The sequence below is a fragment of the Ptychodera flava genome, chromosome 8 (genome assembly GCF_041260155.1).
Source record: "Ptychodera flava strain L36383 chromosome 8, AS_Pfla_20210202, whole genome shotgun sequence".
Classification (NCBI taxonomy): domain Eukaryota; kingdom Metazoa; phylum Hemichordata; class Enteropneusta; family Ptychoderidae; genus Ptychodera; species Ptychodera flava.
This window is the reverse complement of record NC_091935.1, coordinates 40,818,397-40,842,972: the sequence shown is the minus strand read 5'-3', so window position 1 is coordinate 40,842,972 and position 24,576 is coordinate 40,818,397. Positions and strand designations below refer to the sequence as shown.

Sequence of the window (24,576 nt, the reverse complement as noted above, 5' to 3'; positions counted from 1 at the left end):
ATTCTTGTTCCCCGGCATCTTGTGTCAATATCTAATGTGTCTTTGCCATTGGAGGGGCTCAGGTAACTCGTGACTAGAAGGTTTAGATTTAGATAGGGGAGAATCTTGAATCTCAAGGTAAAACATGATGTTGTAGCTGAGGACAACGTTTGAAGTCGAATCATTTATAGATCTGAGTCTTGCCGATTTTCACCTGGGTCCATCAATTTCAAACTGTGGCCCGAAACCACAACATGATACTTGCAGCTACACTAAATCATACTAAAGTGTCACCTTACTTCCATTCATTCATTCTGTATTGTGAAAGCATACCAAGCAATAAATGATCGATCGATGTTTATTCAATATTTATCTCTAGGCACCCCTAAAAATTCAAGAAGATGCCAGACTTATTTCACATTATATTTGTACACTTGGTATTTCTGGATACACTCTGGTTTATTTCTAGTATCAATGATTATTGATGTCTACTTATTTTTGCCTACATTCAGTTGTATTCATTCACGAATATAGTATTTGATATTTTATCATAACAAACAACACTCTTTGCTACAGCGTTTTCTGGTTCTTGAAGGTTCCATAAATTGTTTTGAGAGAGTGGAGTTGCCACAGCTAAAGAAAAGTGTCAGTGACTTGTGTTGAAGAATGAATTATGCAGAGGAAGATGCGAGTCATTGATAAAGGAACGAGTCAAGTGTTGAATTTATGACCTGAAATGACACAGTGTTGAAAATTATAACTGTCAACAAACGACAGATACAAAGGTCTAGCCTGAATAGCTTCGTGGAAATGTGTCAGAACTTTCCCTCATTCAATATTTGCTTCATCATCGTTTCTTTTTTGTTCATTTTTGTGAGTTATATTTATACATGTAAGGCTGAAGCTTATAGGCCTAATACTTGATCAGTTGACAACTGATCAATTCATTAAAACCTAATTTTATGACAATGACTTTCTTTCATTATATTTTTGTTGGCATGTCCTGTCATTAAAACTAATGGTAACAAAATCTATATGTACACTCAGTAGGTAATCCAACCTACTGATTTTCCAAACCTATCATGAAACTTTCATTCATTTTATATGTTTTGCTTGAAATTCTACACAAAACTCACCATATTAGTACAAAGGTCTATCCTGGATTTTGTGGATATGTGTCAGAACTTTCCCCCATTCAATCTTTGCTTCATCATGATGTTGTTTTTTGTGAGTTGTAATTTATATAACCTTTAATCAGTTGAAAAAGGATCAATTCATTAAAACCTAACTTAATGACTTTATATTTGTCGACTTGTCCTGTCATAAAAACTGATGGTAACAAAATCTACATATAGCCTACTCGTACTCAGTGGGTGATCCGACCCATCCATTTTCCAAACTCCTTATCCCGAAACTTCGCTCGTTTAACAGGTTTTGATTCTACATAAAACTTACCGTATTTGTGAGATTTATGCATTAAAAAGTAAGACTGTATATTTTAGTTTCCTGAGATATCCTGATATATATAAAGTCATCTGAAAATAGAGACAATAGGCCTAAACCGAATGGGTTTTATCGAACTTGATAGCCTACAACTCATAAGCGTTGTTAGGCCTATAAAAAATAGACGCATATTTCTACTTTTGAGATGAAAGTGTCAGTAAAGTGTTGTATCTCAATTATTTTGGAACATTTTTGAATAGAAAACATGCAATTACCACCATCCGTCATCGTTCGAAAGCGGTTTGGCAGATATGGATGCAAATTATCGGACAGGGCCTCACACTCTCAGCCTCAGGCTTCGATAGACTTTTTAGCCAGGCAACACGGCGGCGCTGCGAGTACCTCTGACGACTATGCATGCTATGGGCCGGGTGGTCTATGCTGACTTCCTTCATCACCTCCAGTGGGTCAATGCAATGCTTTACGATAAGCACAGTGTGTGAACTAAATCAGAAAGCAAGTTTGATAGATTGTTTATCAAAGCTATAAAAAACTATATCGGCCGACCATTCTCAGGACTCATTTCATTGACAACGAAAGATGTCCATCAAATGTTATCGGGGCCACAGGTAAGCTTACGCGTGGGTGCAGCGTTGCTTCAAGTTGGATAGTCGATCGAAGGCCCTGGATCGAAGTTTGAGGCCGAACCTCAGGACTGAAAGCAGTACAGAGGTTCGGCCTTCGGCCTCACACTTTCAATCGACTATCCAAGCAACCGTGACGCTCACCACCTGCACCTGTGATCGATATCAGCTCACTTCACTACTAGATTCTACTAGAAACGCGTACAACCTACGGTACACGCGTGTACCGGTAGTACGCGCGCGCTTCGATGCAAGTAAACTGTGGTACATATGTAATAATGTACATGACCAGTCAGCAAGTTAGAAAATATTTGTGAAAAATGCAAAGATATAATCGTCATTGGATAATAATGCATTTTGTGTCAGAATTTCAAAACTTCAGTAGTCGTATGAAAGCCGACACGCGACGGTAGAACTGCGTATGTATCCCCCCCCCCACCGCGGCCCTAGCTAGCTCGGCTGCCCCGTTGAACACCTGACCTCAGCAGGTCACCGGGTCAGTAAACTTGTGATGTTTGGCGCGCAGAATACGAAAACTTCCCGCTTGTCCGTCTGCAAATTTATACATTTCCGCGCGTAACCTCTGTTGAGAGTTCGATGACTCCTATGGTTATACCACGCCAGGGGGGCGCACACCGATACACTCGTAACATGTCGAGTTTTATACTTTTCGTCGTTAGGCGGGGTTAGGCGCAGGTAATTCTTCATTCAAACTGCGAAATATTGATAAACATACAAATTTGCAATATACCTTAGAGGTTAAATCAATCAAGATGTGCCAATTCTAAGCCATTTATTTGTTGTCCTTCTGCACCATAAAAGCACAGAACTGCATAGGGTAAGCGAAGGGGGTCACGTATCAATGGCGTTCGAAAATGGTGTCAGGCAGTAAATGGAAGAGCGTCACTCACGCTCTCGACCGACCGAGTAAAAAATACAGAAAAGTGCAATTTCTGCCGAAAATCGAAGAACTTAGCGCATGAAAATATTCTAAATTTAATGACTTATACATTAGGGGTTACCGACTCCAATTTTGTTTTGCAAAAATCGCGTTAATTAACCATTTACCACCGGAACCTCCAACGGGGGTGCCGACGACTGACGGAATAAATAGAATTTCATCTCTCTCGCGAGACTGAAACGGGAGTTTAAAGAATCGCATTTTTAGTCAAATTTCGGGATTTTTATCACACAATTTGTATAGTACCATATTCCTGAAATCGTAGAGAACCTGGAGCCCCAGAATCACGCCGTTCTTCGACCTATAGCCCGCGAACGGGGCAAAAAAGAACGAGATTACAATCGTGCACCGGCAAAAGATTTTACTATATAGGAGTAATTATTATACTGTAATACTTTATCTTTATTGAAGAAATCACAGTTTTATTGCAACAAATGTGATGTAGCCCAAATCCTATATTTACAAGCAAGCAATAAAAATATTATTATTATTATTATCCTTTGCTCGTGCTCTTATCGGCTCCTGCTCTGCATCTTTTGAGTTTTTCTAAGTTCTCAGGATATAAAATTGTCCACCTTATTCCACAGTGATGGAATGCCTGGTACACATTAATTTTACAAAGTCATGACTTGTAACACGCTCGCAACAGCATATAGGCCTAATGCAACTACCTGCAATAATAATTAAAACATGAGCGTCACGGAGCAAAACACAGTTTTTTGGATTTTGGCGCTATTATACTATGCTGATTGATTGATTGATTGATTGAATTTGAACTTCTTGGTGATTGATTTATGTATCTCTACACTTCACTTCACCTTGAACATTGGAACAATACTCAAAAATTCAAGTTTTGAAAAAGCGCGGTGTTAACCCAAAGTTTTCTGTTTCTTTTGTATATTATGTTCTGCGCACTGTGATGTATTCATAGTGTGCCTTTACCCCTAAGAATTTAAATAATAAAGAATAGTAATTACTAAGCTTCTGTCAGTCTGTGTGCAATACCCTGGAAGCTTGAATTCGAACTTTCATTTTTTGTCCAGTTTAACTTTAAGTTATAAGTTCCTCTTCAAAATGAGGTAAAAGGGTGTTTCCTCCAAGTTTCATTATTGTGTCTATCGTGTTTGTAAAGTGTTCTGTGCGATCTGAGCCAAGTGATTTCTTGTATATTTCTTGAGATAGTCTATTTAAAACATTCTATGTTTGTGAGAGGCATGAAATTAAATAAAAATACCGCCACATTACCAGTGCAATGTCATTGCCTGTGTTGCCATCGACAATTATCTTCCTCGGGGAATCGCCATGCGAGAGGGTATCGGGATACAGAAACAGCGTAGAGACTCCAAATCTTCAAAGATAACACCGTTTATTTCTTATAAATGGATGTTACATATTGCCAGATAGGTCCTTCTCTCAAGATGTTGTCCCTTCGTCTGAGCTGGTGTTCGTAAAGACACCGTGTATATACAATTCAATGCATACAATCCTTATTTACATACTAATAAAATGCAACGTCTTTCCCTGACGTATTTGGTGCCAAGGTACCTACGTGTATCAATCGCCAAGACCATAAACACGAGAACAGTGTGTACTTGTTAGATTTCTCACATGACGTAACAGTATGTACTTGCTAGATTTCTCACCTAAGGTATAATCATCGCACATAATTAATAAGTCTGAACCTGTCTGAACCTGATAATTAACCTTTATGCAGAATTGACGTCAGAGTCAATGAACTCTGTAACACCTTGTGTACAGTTATAGATCACATATGCAAAGGAAATCATTGGACCATAATGTAAACAGCATTTTGTAAAAGTTAAAAAACAAAAATGCCGTGAGATGATACACACACATTTAAAAATCAAAATGTTACCTTGATGTTGAGCCTTCACCCATAGCAAGGTTCATAATTTTAACTCATCGAGGTACTTATCACTACGTAGCGGGTTTAACCAGAGGTTCCTGGTTTCTGTGTTGACAATTGGTGAATATCACCACATCCTACCATTTTTAATTATGAATTATTATATTTAACCTGCCCAAAGGCATTTGCTAAGCAATACAAATCCGTGGAATCCGTGGCATTTTTGGCCAACCAGAATTGCGATGTGGAAATCACAGAAAAACACGTTAAATTATGTCTAAATTGCATTTTGTTACGGATAGCAGACCTAAGGAAATGACGATTTCAAGCAATTTTTACAAAAATCGCTGCGAATTACTGAACCAATTCGAATTTTTAAAGGCATTTTTAGGCCAACCGAATTTTAATGTTGAAATCGAATCGTTGAAATCGTGATTGTCGTTTTAGAGTTGGCATATCCAACATCGGTTTTTACATGTAACGCCGAAGATTACGCGGCCAGCTTACATTTGATGGTGATATTAGAGAACTAAACGCATATTGGCCCGAAATCCAGCAACATATGCATTATTCGCATGAAATAAGTGAGAAGATACAAAGACCAGCGTTTTACAATATGCTTGGATTAAATCGAATATCGGAATTTGGTGTAGAACAGGAAGTTTCTTTTGTCGAGTTTCATTTTTAATGTTGACCCTGACCTGGCGTCACAAGTCGGATGGCTATGCCAACATAATAAACTTTAATCAAATGGACGTTTCAGTCAGGCATATTTAATTACAAATGAGTTACTTTGTTTTTTTCCGAAACAGAGACGGTACATGGTCACTAGACCCCTCCCCCTACTCCCATCCCATTAGAGCTGTTATGGAGTTGCGTGAGACAGAGTGGACAAAATTTCAGGGTAACTACTTTTAGGCCAGATACGTTCCTATATTCAGAATAAAATCATTAATTGATGAGGATTGATTAACACGTAATTGATTTGCAATTCTCTACAGTTCGATGACTTTTCTTAATTTCTTTTTTAACTTTTTCCGGGATCAAGAAGTGCATTTATATGTAACTATCATCGACTGACAACTGTTCTTGTTTCATAGCTGTCCTTGTTCCAGACTTTCAGATCAGCCTCAGGCCGAGTAAATAGCGTCTCAGCATAAACACTACCGTTTTATCAGAAAGCATCACAACGGTAGGAAGAAGCGCACTTTTTGGGCGTTAGTATTGGCGCGGGCGGATATTTTGCCTAAAATGTATCAGTCTGAGTCAGACGGCAGGATCATCACTAAAACGTAAACATGGTCGGGTCCCAGGGGTCGAGTCCAAACCAATATCGAAAATCGCATATCCGAAATAAGGGGCTGTGTATCAAATTGCAATATTCGATTTTGTTGCTCGCATACGACCACAGGGGACTCGAACTTGTTGTTTATTTGTGTCTGTTTGTGTGTATGTGCTTGTGGTTTGTTTATTTGTTATATTTGTTGTATTTTTAATAAAATAACAGCCAAAAGCTGTTTTGTTAATATTTGTCAATAAAGAGCAGTTTATTTATTTGTTTGTTTATATATTTGTTTGTTTGTTTGTTTGTTGATACGTATTTTCGATGGTTAGGGTTAGGGTTAGGCTTAAGTTAGGGTTAGGGTTAGGGTTAGGGTTAGGCTTAAGCTAGGGTAAGGGTTAGGGTTAGACTTATTCACTCCCTCTATATATTGAGACCCTCACCCTCGAAAATACATATCAACAAACAAACAAACAAACAAACAAATACATACATAAACAAACAAGCAAATAAATAAACTGCTCTTTTGACAAATATTAACAAAACAGCTTTTGGCTGTTATTTTATTAAAAATACAACAAATATAACAAATAAACAAACACAAAAACATACACACAAACAAACAGACACAAATAAACAACAAGTTCGAGTCTCGCATACGACAGATAACGTCGCATAAGAGCAACTACTTCATGCGCAATATTGCTATTCAACACTCATAGGCCTAAACATCAATGCAAAGCTGATTACACACAAATGTTTTTCTCTTTCCAAACTAGAATGATGCCTGGCCACAAAATGTATGAATTTGTTCACAAATTCGCAGCGATTAATGTAAAAATTGCTTGAAAACGTCATTTTCTTAGGTCTGAAATCCATAACAAAATACAATTTGAACATAATTCATCACATCTTTCTGTGATTTCCACATCGAAATATGGTTGGCCTAAAAATGCTGGGGATTAATTATTCGGCAACCATTTTTTCACCCTGAAAACGGATGTATGTTGTCGTATATCGGGAATGTGCTCGATAAAGCTTTGGCAATACCGACCACTCAAATTGCCGAGGACTAGAAAGTCGGGCGGCGGGAATTGGCGATAGGTGTATCCGAGAAAGGGCTGACAATTTTCCGGACATAAAGAACGTGAATAAGGATGTCAGGCGGCGAGGGCAAGGTACAGGTGTCCGGTAAAAGACTAACAATCTTCGGTACCACAAGAACGGGTATATGAATGTCGGATGGCAGCGACTGGACGACAGGTGTGCTAATTAAAGGGGCGATCAATTCCCCGTAGTTAAAGTGCGACAATTGGAACTGCATTGAATGGGCTGCCGGGGACAGGTATGCCGGGAAAGAGGTTGAAAGTTTCCCGTACAAACGCGTGGATTGCTATCGCTGTCAACGGGCAGCAGACTACAGGTGTGCCCGGAAAAGGGTCGACATTTTTTTTACCAAAAATATGGATTGGAATGGCTTTCAGTGGGCATTCAGCGAAAGTTTTACCGAAAAAAGGATTGACAACCTGCCGTACCTAAGGTTCGTGAAATTCAACGACTCTGAGCGGGCAGCTTGCGATAAGTGCCCGGTAAACCGCTGTCTATCTTCCGTATGTAAAGTGCGGGAATTTCAATGGACATAAACGGGAAGAAGCCGACAGGTATGCCGCTGCAGTACTACCAATATCCCGTCAGAAAATTAAATAATGACAAAATATACAAATTTTATTCTGCGTCTACATTTGCCGCAGATTGAAATATCAATAGCTGCCAAACACCAATTTAGATATTTTCTTTTTTGAAACCGTATACATGTAACCGTAAAACTAACATTTGAAGCTGCTAAGCGCAAGTTGTCTAAACTGTCGACAAAAAAGGAACCGTTCACAACGGACCTCCTATCTTTGCTTGTTTCAAAATATGGAAGCAAGGAGGCAGTCTTGTCTGATATCCGTTTTTTGACGATGTGTTTGCTGTCATTTGCAGGTTTCTTTAGATATGACGAATTATGTAACAATTTAAGGTCAGATATTATTTTCTATGAACGTTACATTTCAGTTTTCGTTAGGCAGTCAAAAACTAACATATATAGGGATGGTAAATCTGTAGTAATTGCAAAATATGATAGTCCGACATGTCCAGTGGCAATGTACGTTACCTTGCATTTGCAAACATTCCAACCGATAGCCAGGATTTCATTTTCAGACCCCTTTGCAGGACTAGCAAAGGATTAAAGTTGCGTTCAGGAAGAGACTCGTACACGAGAGCAAGGGAAATGCTTTTAGAAAAGCTCAAACTTGTAGTACCAAACCCAGAGTCGTTTTCTTTACATAGCTTAAGATCAGGGGTGCTTCTACTACAGCACAAATGGGGGTAGAGGATAGAATGTTCAAACGGCACGGACGATGGCGCAGCGAAGAAGCTAAAGATGGCTATGTCCAAGACAGTCTTGATGCACGCTTAAACGTGTCCCGTACATTAGGTCTATAAATAAGGCTACTTCTTACATTAGTAGGCCCTATATCTTGTTTTCATTTACCAAATTACGGCCGTTCTTTGTTCATCTCGGGGGTTGTCGGGTAGACGTGCTGCCACCCCAAGTGTAAAAAAGTGTTTTTGTGTTTTATTGGTCTTAGACCGAGCGTAGCGAATTAGAACAAATGTTTTCGTACCGTTGACATTCAGTAGAATTTTCGTTCACACCTGTGATGCCCTGTATGCTAATGAGAGTAATAGAGAGTGAATAGAAGATTGTCACATTCTCTCGGGTGTCTACACCGTACCTAGCTTGCTTCCCCTCAATTTTTTCCGAACTAGTGATGCATATATGTTGTATTTTGTTCATTCACGAGAAGTATCGTCAGAAAAGTAGATATTGAATCAAAGCCCTAGGCTACAACAGATTTAGGCCTAGGCCTATATCAAGATAAAAGTACACATTAGATATCGTTCAACTCTTCATGAATTTTGTGTATATTATAACATGTACGTTATGGTTGTGTAAAATTTTTCTTCATAAAGTCTATTAAATCTCGGGGGCTGTCGGGTAGACTCGCCACCCAAGTGTAAAAAAGTGTTTTTGTGTTTTCTTGGTCTTAGACCAGAATGTTGCTATTGTACGGCGACGATGGTGTTACGAACGAATTTGGTTTCAGATACAGTTTCAGATCCCACTTGGATTCAGATGCCGTTTTTACAGTGATGTGGATGATGATAGTGCATAGTGTTAGGCCTATTGGTTTCTAAATTAAAAATAGCACTGGCTAAGATTGTTAGTATTGCTCATTAATTGAAGTCTTAAAGTCATTTTTACAAATTTGTAGAACGGAACAAATGAGGAAAGGCAGATATTTGATGCTTTCGCACCTTTTCAATGTCATACCGCACATGTTCAGACTGCGACCTGGTGGCGAATTAATTTGTATGCCTTTGTCCAAGTCTGCCCATGATGGGGCAAAACTTCGAGAGAGCTCGTTACAAACTAATCTTACGGTATTTTTGTTTTTTAACTTTTACAAAATGCTGTATACATTATGGTTCAATGATTTCTTTTGCATATGTGATCTAAAACTGGACACAAGGCAATGACATTGTCACTGGTAATGTGGCGGTATTTTTATTTAATTTCATGCCTCTCACAAACATAGAATGTTTTAAATAGACTATCTCAAGAAATATACAAGAAATCACTTGGCTCAGATCGCACAGAACACTTTACAAACACGATAGACACAATAATGAAACTTGGAGGAAACACCCTTTTACCTCATTTTGAAGAGGAACTTATAACTTAAAGTTAAACTGGACAAAAAATGAAAGTTCGAATTCAAGCTTCCAGGGTATTGCACACAGACTGACAGAAGCTTAGTAATTACTATTCTTTATTATTTAAATTCTTAGGGGGAAAGGCACGCCATGAATACATCACAGTGCGCAGAACATAATATACAAAAAAAAGGAACAGAAAACTTGGGTTAACACAGCGCTTTTTCAAAACTTGAATTTTTGAGTATTGTTCCAATGTTCAAGGTGAGCCAAAACAAATTGTCTTACTGAAGTGAAGAGATACATAAGATCATTCGCAAAAAACTTCAAATTCAATCAATCAATCAATCAATGAGCACGAAACGGCACTCAAGTGAGGCTGTGTTTGCTCTGAACCTGAACCCAAATATGAGTTTGTCACGAAACGAAACGCCACCAACGGCGGAACAGTTCCGCTCTTGCGCCGTAACGTGCTCAAGTATCAAAATTGTAGCATAAGCGCCATTCTGAAAACCCCCAAAAGAGCTTCTGTGAGGTTTCTGAACCAGCAAGTAGGAGGCTAATCCATCCGGTACAAGATGGAAGGCTTGCCGCAACCACCAGAAGGTAATCAGAGTATATAACCGTATTCTTATGTCGTGTATTCTTGACCGGCTCATGGACGTACAGCCTACCTACACGACACTGACACTATAGACTACTAATATTGCTAATGAGTGATGAGTGTGATAACTTGCAGCTAATGGCAAGTAAATATCGCTTCAAAGTCTACGGTATTAGCAGTATGTGATTGATCTTATCACTCCATAGATAATATATAGTAGTAGCAATCTATGCTACATGAGCGTGGAGGAAGTTAAAAGACATTCATGATCGCGATCGCGGCATGATCTCAACTGAGCCTGCACAGGTATCAATACCTGCGTCGGAGTAGACTCCATCCTGCCTCCATGATACCATTGACCTTAGGTCATATTTAAGCTCAATGGTACGAGCTACGGGGACCAAGTATAGTTCAATACGTCTCTCATTGTATGACAAGGTTTATGGACGCATAGGCCCTAAAAAAGGACGTTTCTATGCGTTTTTAGGGTCTATGGTGGACGTTATGTGACAGCACATCTTAGAACTCGAAGAAAACAATGACACACATGACAGAGGCAGGCCTAGCGCACTAGATACATCATATGCTAGACTTGCCTCCAGTCGCCTGGCTTTTCTTGGCAGCTGAGTTACTGACTGGCCAAGCTAAGTCATTCACCTGACTATCTGAGCTGGTTCCCAGACACTTCGCACCAAAACCACTTCCAACCAAAACCACCACGTACCAAAACCCTCTTCACCCTTGGAGTCCTCTGTGTTGCCAAAAACCATTTCACCCCGAAACAATGCCACTTCACTCCCAACTATTGCCAACCAGTAAAGCTGAAAATAACCAACCACTGCCATCAAAGTTTTCACCCACTATCTGTCATCCCAGGACTAAAAGTGTTGAAATTGCACACATTTCGAGAACATGACTCAATTCTGTGCAAGGCAACTCAGTTGTAGCTTTATAATTGTAGTTTGCATGTTTTTTTTCTAATTCTACCGTTTATGGTTGCCAAAATGTCCTGACACAGTAAAGCTTCCAAGTTGCAGGTGACATCATGGCATTGTTTTTTCAGGACGTGTGGGTAGTATTGTGATGGTATTACACTTGGGGTAAAGTGGTTTTAGTTTGAGCTGATACTTGGTGCGGAGTGGCGTGGGACGAGGTAGTTTTGGTACAAAATGGTTTTTGGATGGAGTTATGTAGGGTGATCTGGTTTTGTTGCAAAGTGTCTGGACCCATCTGCGCAACAGCATACCACTTTAGTGCAATGTTCTGCTGAGGTTTCGGCTTTCAATTGATTTTATGGTTTGATACTTTATTATAGTCCCACAGACTTAGAGTCCCTGAGCAAGTCTAATCATGTGGCATCAATGTTTGATTCTCGCATTACAAAAATTTATGACAATGTGAAATACATTGGCATGGTCCCCTGTTATAATAAAAAGGACCAGTAACCAGTACTAAAATTGAAAATGTGGAAACCTGCTATTCTATTCAGAGATCAGAGATTGATTTGTTAACATTACACACTTGTAAAACAATTTGTCCATCATGATTATTCCTGTTAAAAGTGTAAGGTTATGCAATTGTCACATTTATGTTTCAAAATTTGAATAATGTATGACGATAAACTTTAGTTTTCATGAAAAATACTGTTATTTAGAGGGATATAATTAACTGTGTAATATTACCTGTAATAAGTTTCATGCATCTCACAATTGTCAGGCAGATGCAGTGCAGATATTATTACTCTGTCTTTAATGTTATATATATATATATATATATATATATATATATATATATATATATATATTTTATATATGTGTGTAATTTTTGTGTGTGTAATTTTTTTGTTTATATTTACAGAACCAGAACAGAGAAACATAATTGACAAGTTAGCTCAGTTTGTGGCACGAAATGGTCCAGAGTTTGAGCAAATGACCAAGTCAAAGCAAAAAGATAATCCTCGATTCAAGTTTCTGTTTGGAGGAGAATTTTACAATTACTATCAATACAAGGTATCAACAGAGCAACAAGGTGAGCTTTTGTCTTACCATGGTTACCATGGTAATCTACTTTACAAGTGTTCATTTATACAGTTAGTAAACAAATATTTGCTAAAGCTAACTAATTGTGATCAATGAAAATTTACATTATTTCTCTTTTGCTTTATTATTGAAAAACAAGTGCGCAATAGTGAATATATAACTTTTGTTGAGGATAGAAATTAAACACCATTTTATTTGATGAGAATATCAGGTTTGGTGTCCACCATTTTGATAGGCTAAATGGAGAAAAGATTGTTCCCCTCCTTTCATGTGTTGATACAGGCCAGACATTGTTATAACTGTAGTTATTTATTTTCACTTAAAAAAATCATTAAATACAAGAAATAACTGTGTACCATGCACTGCAGAAAAAATCAACATCTGAACAGTGAAGTTATGCTGTCACTTTGCTGTGTGTCAGAAGTATCACTGCATGTAAATATGCCTGATTTGTTGTTTCATGTCAGTAGTTAGATTTCATGGGTAAGAAAAACAGAAATAGATGCAATGCAGAATCTATAAATGTATAGGAATGGCCTTGGGAGTTTGGGACGGTAGATGTTGTACTATACATAAGGGTTGTGCATTTCTCTGTTAACCAACATCTTTAATCTGATGTGAAAGTGGTATGTTCCATGCATGTGACCCACATCTTTGCAAGAAGACTTTTCATGGTGGAATGTGCATGCTGATACTTACAAAATTAAGTATCTTCTAATCTTTTTCAGTTTTAAGACAACAGAAACAAAAACTTGTCGAACAGCAACAGATTATTCAAGATGTGATCACACGACAGTCAATACAATCGGCACCATGGCAACCACAGGTACAACAACAACAACAAGTACAAGAACAAATTCAACAGAGTCAAAGTAATCTTATTCAACAACAACAACATCTGATGAAACAACAACAGGTAACTTCTCTCATTGGTTCATTTACCTGGCTGTTCTGTATTGCATCTTAGCCTAATCACCGTTGTCATCCAAAATTTATAATTATCAATTTTCATTAATTTCAGTAATGACTATCACTCTACCAATGGTTACTTTACATGAAAGTGATGGAGTGAAAGGGTATTTAAGACTGACTTAATATTAAAGTATTTGTATTGTTTTCAACTTGTAATTATTGATATGAATTCTATAATGTTACCTATCAGCCACTTGTTCCAATTTTACCCAGTGTTTAGCTAGAATATGAACTCTTGGCATTTTCCCAGTTATCTGTCCTCTGTGGAAACAAATTTGTGTGGGAAAATATTTCAGGCAGACAGAGAAGGCTTGTCACAATAATTTTGGTGTTGTGAGATCTTGTAACATAAAAAATTAAATGCATTTTACAGTCTGTAGCAAGTGACCTTGTCTTTGAGAGCTGTACAGTTTCACACTTGCAAAGATTTATATGAAATTCCTTGGCCTTTGTCACTAGTTGATGAGCAAAAATTTAGTCTCTAATCTCCACGTCAAATACTTCCTGTAAGCTGTGTGATTGTATCATACCATCTGTCCAATACTCTCTAATTATGTACTGACGTATAACTGTATTTGTATCATACCATCTGTCCAATACTCTCTAGTTATGTACTGACGTATCACTGTATTTGTATCATACCATCTGTCCAATACTCTCTAGTTATGTACTAACGTATCACTGTATTTGTATCATACCATCTGTCCAATACTCTCTAGTTATGTACTGACGTATCACTGTATTTGTATCATACCATCTGTCCAATACTCTCTAATTATGTACTGACGTATCACTGTATTTGTATCATACCATCTGTCCAATACTCTCTAATTATGTACTGACGTATCACTATTTGTATCATACCATCTGTCGAATACTCTCTAGTTATGTACTGACGTATCACTGTATTTGTATCATACCATCTGTCCAATACTCTCTATTATGTACTGACGTATCACTGTATTTGTATCATACCATCTGTCCAATACTCTCTAGTTATGTACTGACGTATCACTGTATTTGTATCATACCATCTGTCCAATACTCTCTAGTTATGTACTGACGTATCACTGTATTTGTATCATACCATCTGTCCAATACTCTCTAGTTATGTACTGACGTATCACTGTATTTGTATCATACCATCTGTCCAATACTCTCCAGTTATGTACTGACGTATCACTGTATTTGCATTATACCATCTGTCCAATACTCTCTAATTATGTACTGACGTATCACTGTATTTGTATCCTACCATCGGACCAATACTCTCTAATTATGTACTGACGTATCACTGTATTTGTATTTCTTATGCATGTTTTACATTTACATGGTCATATGTACTCAGAAACCTTCAATGATGCAAGCAAGATAATTTTTTGCTAAAGTGACCTAAATCTTATCAATTTTCTTCTAGGAACAAATTGAAACTGCCATATTCCAAGCCAAGGAACAGAAAATAGAAAATACTGCCAAAGAACTAGAATTGGATTTGTCTGATTTCAATAAAAAGTTGCAACCAATCATTGACAGTTGTACAAAAGATGCTATATCTGTGAGTACAGTCACTACCTCTCAAATATTTATTTAAACCTTGTCTCACTCATTGTCAAAGGTATTTTCAAGATCACTGTACTGATTGTTAACCTTGAAGTTTTAGGTGATTTTGTATTGCCAATGAACTGTCAGCAGAGTGACAAAGAGATTAATCCTCTTTTTCCAAAGTTGTATCTATTTCTATGGTTTGTCTATGGAGCCTGGTAGAAAGTGGATTAAAAACACCAACTGCGATGCATCTATTTACTGAACTTAATGTTTCAATGCTGTTGTTTTACTTTGGCTGTAAGTTTATTTATCAGCATTTATTAATGATATTTTAACAGCTGATGATAAACTGCAGCCCATCAGTTCATTTTCATGTTATTTCTATGATGCTTTCATTATGGTCCAGTAATCATATTACAAAATGGGTTACCATATCATACTAGTTACAAGTTACCATATTACAAAATGGGTCACCATATCATACTAGTTACAAGTTACCATATTACAAAATGGGTCACCATATCATACTAGTTACAAGTTACCATATTACAAAATGGGTCACCATATCATACTAGTTACAAGTTACCATATTACAAAATGGTACCATATCATACTAGTTACAAGTTACCATATTACAAATGGGTCACCATATCATACTAGTTACAAGTTACCATATTACAAAATGGGTCACCATATCATACTAGTTACAAGTTACCATATTACAAAATGGGTTACCATATCATACTAGTTACAAGTTACCATATTACAAAATGGGTCACCATATCATACTAGTTACAAGTTACCATATTACAAAATGGGTCACCATATCATACTAGTTACAAGTTACCATATTACAAATGGGTCACCATATCATACTAGTTACAAGTTACCATATTACAAATGGGTCACCATATCATACTAGTTACAAGTTACCATATTACAAAATGGGTCACCATATCATACTAGTTACAAGTTACCATATTACAAAATGGGTCACCATATCATACTAGTTACAAGTTACCATATTCAAAAATGGGTCACCATATCATACTAGTTGCAAGTTACCATATTACAAAATGGGTTACCATATCATACTAGTTACAAGTTACCATATTACAAAATGGGTTACCATATCATACTAGTTACAGTGGCATTGTATAATTTCATACTAAGTTGCATTGTACAGTTTGTAATATTATACCAATTTAAAGATTGATCAATATATTATTATAGTGAGATATGGTACAAACATTATTGATTCTTAGGGTGGCAAGCAGTGGATGTTTACCAATGCCAAGAGTTCAAAGCATTGTGAGTTGATGTCAGAGTATTTGCTTCAGAGAGTTACAACCAAAGGTGTTAAATTTGAATTAAAGTTGCACATTATCTACCTGATAAATGATGTACTTCATCACTGGTAAGTCCATTACTTTGGATAAACTGTCAATTTTCATGTAGTTCTTGTCGATGAATAAGTCTTCTCTTGCCATGTATGCATGCAATGTCAGTTGCATTGTCAATTCTGATGTATGTTATGGTCAATGTTTTTGTGTATGAGCCAAGTTTTTGTTTTTTGCTCAAATTTCCCCATATGTTTCTTGTATAATTGTAATACTAGCAATAAGCATTGATTTGTGAGATCAGGAAATAATGTCAAAAAGATGTACCCACTGAACTGTTTAAGTCAGTCATTAAATTTTTGGGATTTCAAAAAAGCAAGGCAAATTGTATGTACTAGCTTACTTCAAGATATGCAACTTTCTTTTATTCTGTATATGAACTCCAGGAAATACTGAAGCCAGGGGTCATCAAACTTCTTTAGTACTAAGCCTTACCTGCATGTCAATTCTGATACAATCAGATTTTCGTTACAATGGTCTATTTTAAACAAATCTACCAGTATACACTACTGAATTCAGCATTGTATATACTACAACTAGTCCATTAACATTTATATAAACCGGTAAATTCTTATTGTTTCTACACACAAGTTCATGTTCTGATTTTAATACACTTGTAAGTTTTGTATTGACCATTTTTTCAAACTGCCACCCTCTCTCCATTTTGCGAAAACAGTTTTTTGGTGATGAGTGACTCTCTAGACAAGAAGATCAATTTCTCATTGGTGATTCTCTCCACTGAAGAGGAAGAGACTGTTTTTAGTGAGAAGTCTTCCACATTCACGACTTCCATGTTTTTTGATATATTGACAAATTTTACATCATTAAAATCATACATATATTTAGATTATTATTCATGTGAGTGTTACTTGCTGTAAATCCAAGTGAAGGTATAACAGCATAACTGGGCCTTGTTTTGTGTAAACTTGAATGATAAGTGGAAAACTCTTGTCAATATTGCATATAGCATTAGGAAACAAGCTCAAGACCTGCAGAAAGCATTAGAGAAAGTAGCAGTTCCTATATTCTGTAGTACTCACATAGGAGTGGATGAAGAAAAGCAACAGAAACTATCTAAGGTAACAATGGAGCATTATCTACACTTTGCTTTGTCATACATAAACAAAATGTTGCTGATCTTCACTTGTGAAGAGTGTGTATCATAGACAGTAGAAACTAGATGTTAAATCATACATTTTTTTTGCCTAAATTTGTCAAGGGACCGATTTGAGAAAGACTGATTTTCAGACTGTCAAAATTAAGCTGGTGTAATTGTGTGTCACCATTCAAAATACAGATTATTGACAAAAAGTCACAGGACATCGTTGATATGTATTAGAAAACTTATATAGCTTGCGTCCATGTGAAGTTATTTATAATATGTAGACATTAAGATTAAGATTAAGGAAATTACACCATTGCTCATATGTGTGGGATGTGTTGACTGAAAAGCAGTTCAATTTGAACAAGAATGTCTCAGAGTTAGAAGTCCAAAATTAGAGCCAAGTGTCTTCTTCATAAACACTAGGACTTTTATTTCTCATTTGAGTGTATTAATTACACATAGTCCCTAAATGTAAGAGGCAGTCTGTTGAGTGTCTGTAGAAACACTTATATAACCTTTGAACCATCTATTTCCAACAGTTGTTGAACTTATGGGATAACAACAAATACTTTGAAGTGTCAGTGATAGACCAATTGAAAAACCCAGTTGTTTCAATGTCACAGTATCAAGTAAGTACATACATCTAAGGATGCAAATTTCATATTCCAATTTGTATATACCAAATTCATAAGGGTGAAAGTGGATAACTATATCGAGTATTAAAGGCCAAATCACCCAGTCACGCAATGTTGTACTGTTCAACACAATACCAGTGACAAAGTCATATTTTACCTCATGAATAGTCATATTGTACCTCATGAAGTCATATTGTACCTCATGAATAGTCATATTGTACCTCATGAATAGTTCGCAAAATTTATTGAACATATTCAAACATCTCAAAAAGAAAGCTGTTTCTTTTAAGATTATTCCATGTTGCCAAAATATTAAAAAACATACATGAATAATTAGCCAAGGTTAGCACACCTGAGGTCTTACATTCTTTACCCAGACACAAACACTGGTTTTTTGTAACATTTGGAACATCATTTTTTATTTCAGGCTGCATTGATAACTGACCATTCACAAATTGTTCAACAAATCCAGTCTAGTATCCAAACACAATATCAACAATTGCAGAAACAACACAATGAATATGTCAACCACTTGATGCCGCAGCAACAGCCAGTTCCTCCACAACCATCATCATCAGGTAAGTCACCATGGAAACTGAATTCAATATTTACGGAATGTTTACCTTACTCAGTTTTAATGCAAATGAGGGACCATCTTGTTCTCCTTCACAGTAATTATTCATTAACAATATTCTTTTATTATATTATGCAAACAGTGCATTCTGAAAGGTGTATTAATTCTTTCAACAATTTCTTGTTCATGAGTCTGTAGCAACTATATCTACACTGGTGTAAGTCTCAAAATAATTGAACCAGACTATGAATGGGGTGACCAGGATAGGAAATTGTGAAATCGAATAAGACTACTGTAATTTGGATAGAAATGGATCGGAAGAGGGTAATTTTAATTGGTGTATTTCAGATATTTGATGGGAATGTGTAATTGAGATGTGAATGGGATAATTGGGATTGGGATTGGAATGTTTACTAGGCTAGGATTTTGAGTAAACCTGATAGGGAAGGGATGAATCAAGTATGATGGGAAAACTTTGAAAGGATATAGTGTGATAGAATGATATCGATGTAATTATGGCAGAGAGAGAGAGAGAGAGAGAGAGAGAGAGAGAGAGAGAGAGAGAGAGAGAGAGAGAGAGAGAGAGATTTCATAATAAATGTTGTTGTCTTTTTAAAATGAGGATTTTATATGTCACCCAGGTTATGGTACTCCACCCCCATCAATACCTCCCCCTACTCAAGTTCCACCTCCAAATTTCATGATGCAACAACCTCCACCACTGCAATCAACTGGACCGGCAGTCAGTGATGGAAACCAGCCACAACCAATACCATCAACCAACACACAGCCACAACAAACAGGTATGGAAAATACAAATGATAGGTTTGATAGGTTAAGTGAAATACTGATTCAAAGTCAATGTCATGAAATTGTTGTCTACAATGATGAATGGGATATAGGGTTTCCCATGCTCCACTATTTTCATATGTTAATTGAAAGGTCTGATCATACATGTAACAAGTGACTAGCATGGTTGCAACATTTTACGATGTTCACAATAATTTCACTTGAGAGTATCTGTTTAATGGGAAACTGCTTGACTGGTCTGATGAATGGCCCAGATATACTGACGTATATATGTGTATCAAGACAGTATCAAGAATGAATATCTTCATTCTCTTCATGTCAGACTTAGATGAGTATTGTAATTTACACAAGGCATTGCCTGTAAGTGCACATGGCCCTTGACCTATTCATAAACTGTTATAAAAGCCGGATTATTGTAAATCTATGCAAATGTGAAAAAGCCACACTACTGATTGGACATGCCGTGTTTGGTCCCAGAATCACATTATTTTGCCACGTTTAAGGCGTTCATTGTCATTGAATCTTGCATATGATGTCTGTGAATATATAGCGACTAAACTTGAGTCAAAAATAAACTGAAAAAATGTTCCATTTTTTGTCGGAGAACTCATATGTTTCAAAATGGGTTCCCTGTATGACCATTTTACCCCTCTTTCGTATGTCACGAAAGTGCCCATCATGATTATTCATATTTATTACACGGTCAAAGCGATGCCTTGAGAATTCAAAAACTTCCGCCCAGTGTATACCAATGACTGTGTCATCAGTGATCTCCCTATTGCACGCCCACGGTCCTGTAACTTTCCGATTAACAGGGCTTTATTTCTGCACAGCTACCATATAAGCAATGGAAAATTTTAGAATCATCCCTCAGTCACAATCAGTTTTCCATAAAAAATTCCTATCAGTCCTGATTGTATGTGCTTTGTTCAGTCTTCTGTCCCATTCTCTTCTACCAGGATATTTGTGAGTACAAATTGAGTTCATGACATGGAATTTTGACAGTTTGTATGATATCTTTTAGGTTCACAGGCACCAAATCAACAGTACGTACCACAGTCATCACAGCCGCCGCCACCACCATCACAACAACAATTCAATGAAGGGTCTTCATCATCAAGTAATCTAGCAGCGTTTGGAGGACCACCTTTCTCACAAGGTCAGGGAGCTACTTCAGGGAGTGCTCAGACCCACCCTTCATATAACCAACCACCACCATTTCAACATCAAGCACCGCAAAGATATGAATATCAGCATGGTATGTCAGCTTTCTGCTTTGAAGTACAGTACAGCTTCCAATTGTTTTTTCCAAACTACCCAATATCAGATCCATGTTTGCAGCAGCAGTCTTAGTAGCCAGTGCATTGGCTATACCCTGTCTTGTTTGTCATTCATTCCTTCCCGATAACAATTCTTCATCATGCTTTACAGTACTTCACTGCTGGTCTTGTCTTGGCAGTACTTCACTGCTGGTCTTGTCTTGGCAGTACTTCACTGCTGGTCTTGTCTTGGCAGTACTTCACTGCTGGTCTTGTCTTGGCAGTACTTCACTGCTGGTCTTGTCTTGGCAGTACTTCACTGCTGGTCTTGTCTTGGCAGTACTTCACTGCTGGTCTTGTCTTGGCAGTACTTCACACTTGTCTTCATGTGACTGAATGTCCTGTTGTGAGTGAATGCTTTGTTTTGCCATTGGTTCTCCTATATCAAGCAGTGCTTCATGGTGTCTTGATTGTTGCTTGTGATAAGTCCTGTTTATGTCAATATTTAATCCTTTCGATACAACCTTCCTTTACATCATTTCCATTCTTGTACAATCATATAAAGTGATTTCTTTTACAAGTCTAAATTGAGAAGCTGTACTGTATTTTACAAATGCTTACATAATTGCTTCAGTTTTTTTCTTTTTTGTTTTCATTGGAATTTATCATGATTATTTGTGCATCGTTTTTCATTAATAGTATTTTCATCTTATGCAGCGGTCAATCATTTCTTCTCATGCTCTTCTCATACAGCTCCTCACTTTTACATTTCATTATTTTACTTCTTCTGCATAGTACCCTGATAGTACCCTGCTTTGATGACAATAAATCAAAGAAAAATTATGGGTTCTTATACACAGGCATGCTCTAAAACAAAGAAGATATCAATAATTGATGCAAATTTATGTAAATTATTTGGATATAGACAATTTCAACACAATTTTCAGCACAATTTCCAAGATGCAGGTTTTACAAACACTGAGTAGAAAGTTGATGAAGAGGATCAAATTGAAAAAAACATTACAGTCACACTTATACCACAGCATACTTTATTTTCATTGTTGTAAAATAGGACATATCAACCATATTGTGACTAACATATCAACTTGGCCTTGCGAGAGATTCTCATGCAGCAATACATGTAATGTAAAAGGCGGAAATTATCTGTACCTACCAACAGCATGCCAAAGGTAGAGGCAGCTGTGGTAGATTGTCCTTATACTGTCTCTGTGTGCCTGGATTACGCCGTCAATGTCTGACCAGCATCATAAATACAATGGCAATAAATAAGCCTGAAAAGCTATGTCACCAGTATGTCCATGCTCATTGGTGCATATCCAGTGACTATAGGTCATAGGTGTATGCTTGTGATGTTACATTTCAAATATGAAGGGCAATGTACAGTGGCTCTTTTGCATGTCCAAAAATAGCCTGACTTGAGCATTCAAATTTTGATATTTTCAGTATTGTTCTCTCAATAAAAACAAATTCATCTGTTGGTCATTACCTGAAAAAATGCCTAGATTTTGAAAAATTAAACCATATGAAACATGGAGATCTATGTTACGAAGCACGTTGCATGGCACACAGAAACGTCAATTACAATTAATCTATGTGACGTTCTTCAACATGTCTGTCTCCATTAGTAAACACATTTTAGTGGTCTTAGTAACTCTTTCAGTCAAGTGACTCTGCCAAATTGTTTGATTGTGTTCATAATCAAACTCATTTCGTGGAGTATGCCAGTAGCTTGTTTGCCAATCAAGACTTACCTATCAAGGTTGGTTTCCTGGTACATTTACTGTGATTGCCCTTAGAAATTTGTTCATGATTATTTAGAAAATTACAAAGCAGTTATGTTGGATATACATCTTTAATTTGATCAATTCCTACCAAATTGATTTATTTCATAGGTGTACTGAAACTGAGTTTCAAATTTTTTGTTGGCAATGTTAAGTCAGGGCTAAGAATTTGGCCCAGGACATCTTTGTATATATGGTACCAGCTGGCAGTAAACTTTTCATTTTCACAAGATCATACATTAGGGCATCTTTCTGTGGTTTATGGTGATGGTCACCAGAAAGGTCATAGTCCAAGGCATTTTGGATGTTAGCATGCTTCTCTCCTGCTGATTGAGGTGTCCTATATGAGCTTTGATTGGAATGCCATAGCTGTTGTTCAAGATGGTCTCAAAGTAGCGTGTTTGAAGAGGGACACTGCCCCGTTCATCATTAGTACTATGGATTTTGATGTGTCCATCAACAAGAAATACTATTTAAAGCCTAAAACGTAACAGTTCATGGAGAATTTGGGAGTCACACAAAAGTGCCATATAGGCTTTTTAGCTCCGCTGTCAGCGACGCGGAGCTTATCAAATAGGTTGATTTTCCGTTGTCGTCCGTCGTCGTTGTCGTCCGTCGTCTCCGTCGTCGTCCGTCAACAATTGCCTTCTCCTCTGAAACCGCAAGTCCAATTGCTTTGAAATTTTATATGCAGCTCACTTGGGGTGACGTCACTTAAGTTTGTTCAAATCATAGTGAAATTTGCATATTTGTATTTTGGGGGCATTTTTTGGTGTTTTTGGTAAAAAAATCTTCTTCTCTGAAACCGCTTGTCTGATTGCTTTCAAATTTGATATGCAGTTTACTTAGGGTGACTTCAGACAGATTTGTTCAAATTGTGGTGAAATTTGCATATTTGTATTTTTAAGGCAATTTTTGTCATTTTTGGTAAAAACATCTTTAAAAATCTCCTTCAAAACTACCAGTCAGATAGCTTTGATATTTGGTACATATGTCCCTAGGGATGATCTATTTCAGATTTGTTCAAATTGTGCAGAAATATGCAAATTTGCATTTTTAAGGCAATTTTTGCAATTTTTGGTCAAAAAATGTATTTCTCAAAAAGTACTGGTCTGATAGTTTTGAAATTTGGCATACAGGTTTCTATAGATGAACTAAGTAATATATATTGAATTTCTGATGAAATCTGTAATTTTGTATTTTTGGGGCAATTTTTGCCATTTTTGGTCAAAAAATGTGTATTTCCAAAGTACTCATCTGATAGCTTTGAAACTTGGTATACAGGTTCCTACAGATGAACTAAATGATATTTATTGAAATTATGATGAAATCTGCAATTTTGTATTTTTGGGGCAATTTTTGCCACTTTTGGTCAAAAAATGTGTATTTCCAAAACTACTCATCTGATAGCTTTGCAATTTGGTATACAGGTTCCTATAGATCACCTTAATGATATTTATTGAAATTATGATGAATCTGCAATTTTGTAATTTTGGGGCAATTTTCAAATCTACAATTTTGAATTTTGGGTCAATTTTTTCCATTTTTGGTTAAAAAATTTGTTTCTCAAAAAGTACTGTTCAACAGCTTTGAAATTTGGTATACAGGTTTCTATAGATGAACTAAATTTGATCTTTTGAAATTATGATGAAATCTGCAAATTTTATTTTTTGGGGCAATTGTTGCCATTTTTGGTCAGAAAATTTTATTCTCCAAAAAACTACTCATCAGATAGCTTTGGTTGACATGTTCTTAGGGATGATCCAATGTGATATATTCAAAGTACAATGAAATCTTCTATTGTGTATTTTTGCAGCTATTTTAGCCACTTTTTTCTGGCCACTGCATTGAGCTATCAAAGATTTCCACCTTCTTCATCAACATGTGTCA

The 24,576-nt window shown here is 36.8% G+C and overlaps 1 protein-coding gene across 2 annotated transcripts in view; it reads left to right on the top strand.

Annotated features, from left to right (window-relative positions):
- The first annotated feature begins 10,375 nt into the window (after positions 1–10,375).
- LOC139139351 (calcium homeostasis endoplasmic reticulum protein-like) overlaps positions 10,376–24,576 on the top strand; it is a 26,246-nt gene continuing 12,045 nt past the window's right edge. The window contains exons 1-10 of one of the 2 annotated variants that reach the window (XM_070708231.1): positions 10,376–10,547; positions 12,403–12,573; positions 13,313–13,500; positions 14,974–15,111; positions 16,367–16,518; positions 17,469–17,580; positions 18,146–18,235; positions 18,669–18,819; positions 19,457–19,618; positions 20,650–20,883. In XM_070708231.1, coding sequence (XP_070564332.1) covers positions 10,520–10,547; positions 12,403–12,573; positions 13,313–13,500; positions 14,974–15,111; positions 16,367–16,518; positions 17,469–17,580; positions 18,146–18,235; positions 18,669–18,819; positions 19,457–19,618; positions 20,650–20,883 — 1,426 coding nt within the window. In that variant the 5' untranslated portion in view covers positions 10,376–10,519. The remainder of the gene's footprint in view (positions 10,548–12,402; positions 12,574–13,312; positions 13,501–14,973; positions 15,112–16,366; positions 16,519–17,468; positions 17,581–18,145; positions 18,236–18,668; positions 18,820–19,456; positions 19,619–20,649; positions 20,884–24,576) is intronic. The other variant, XM_070708232.1, reaches the window with a different exon arrangement.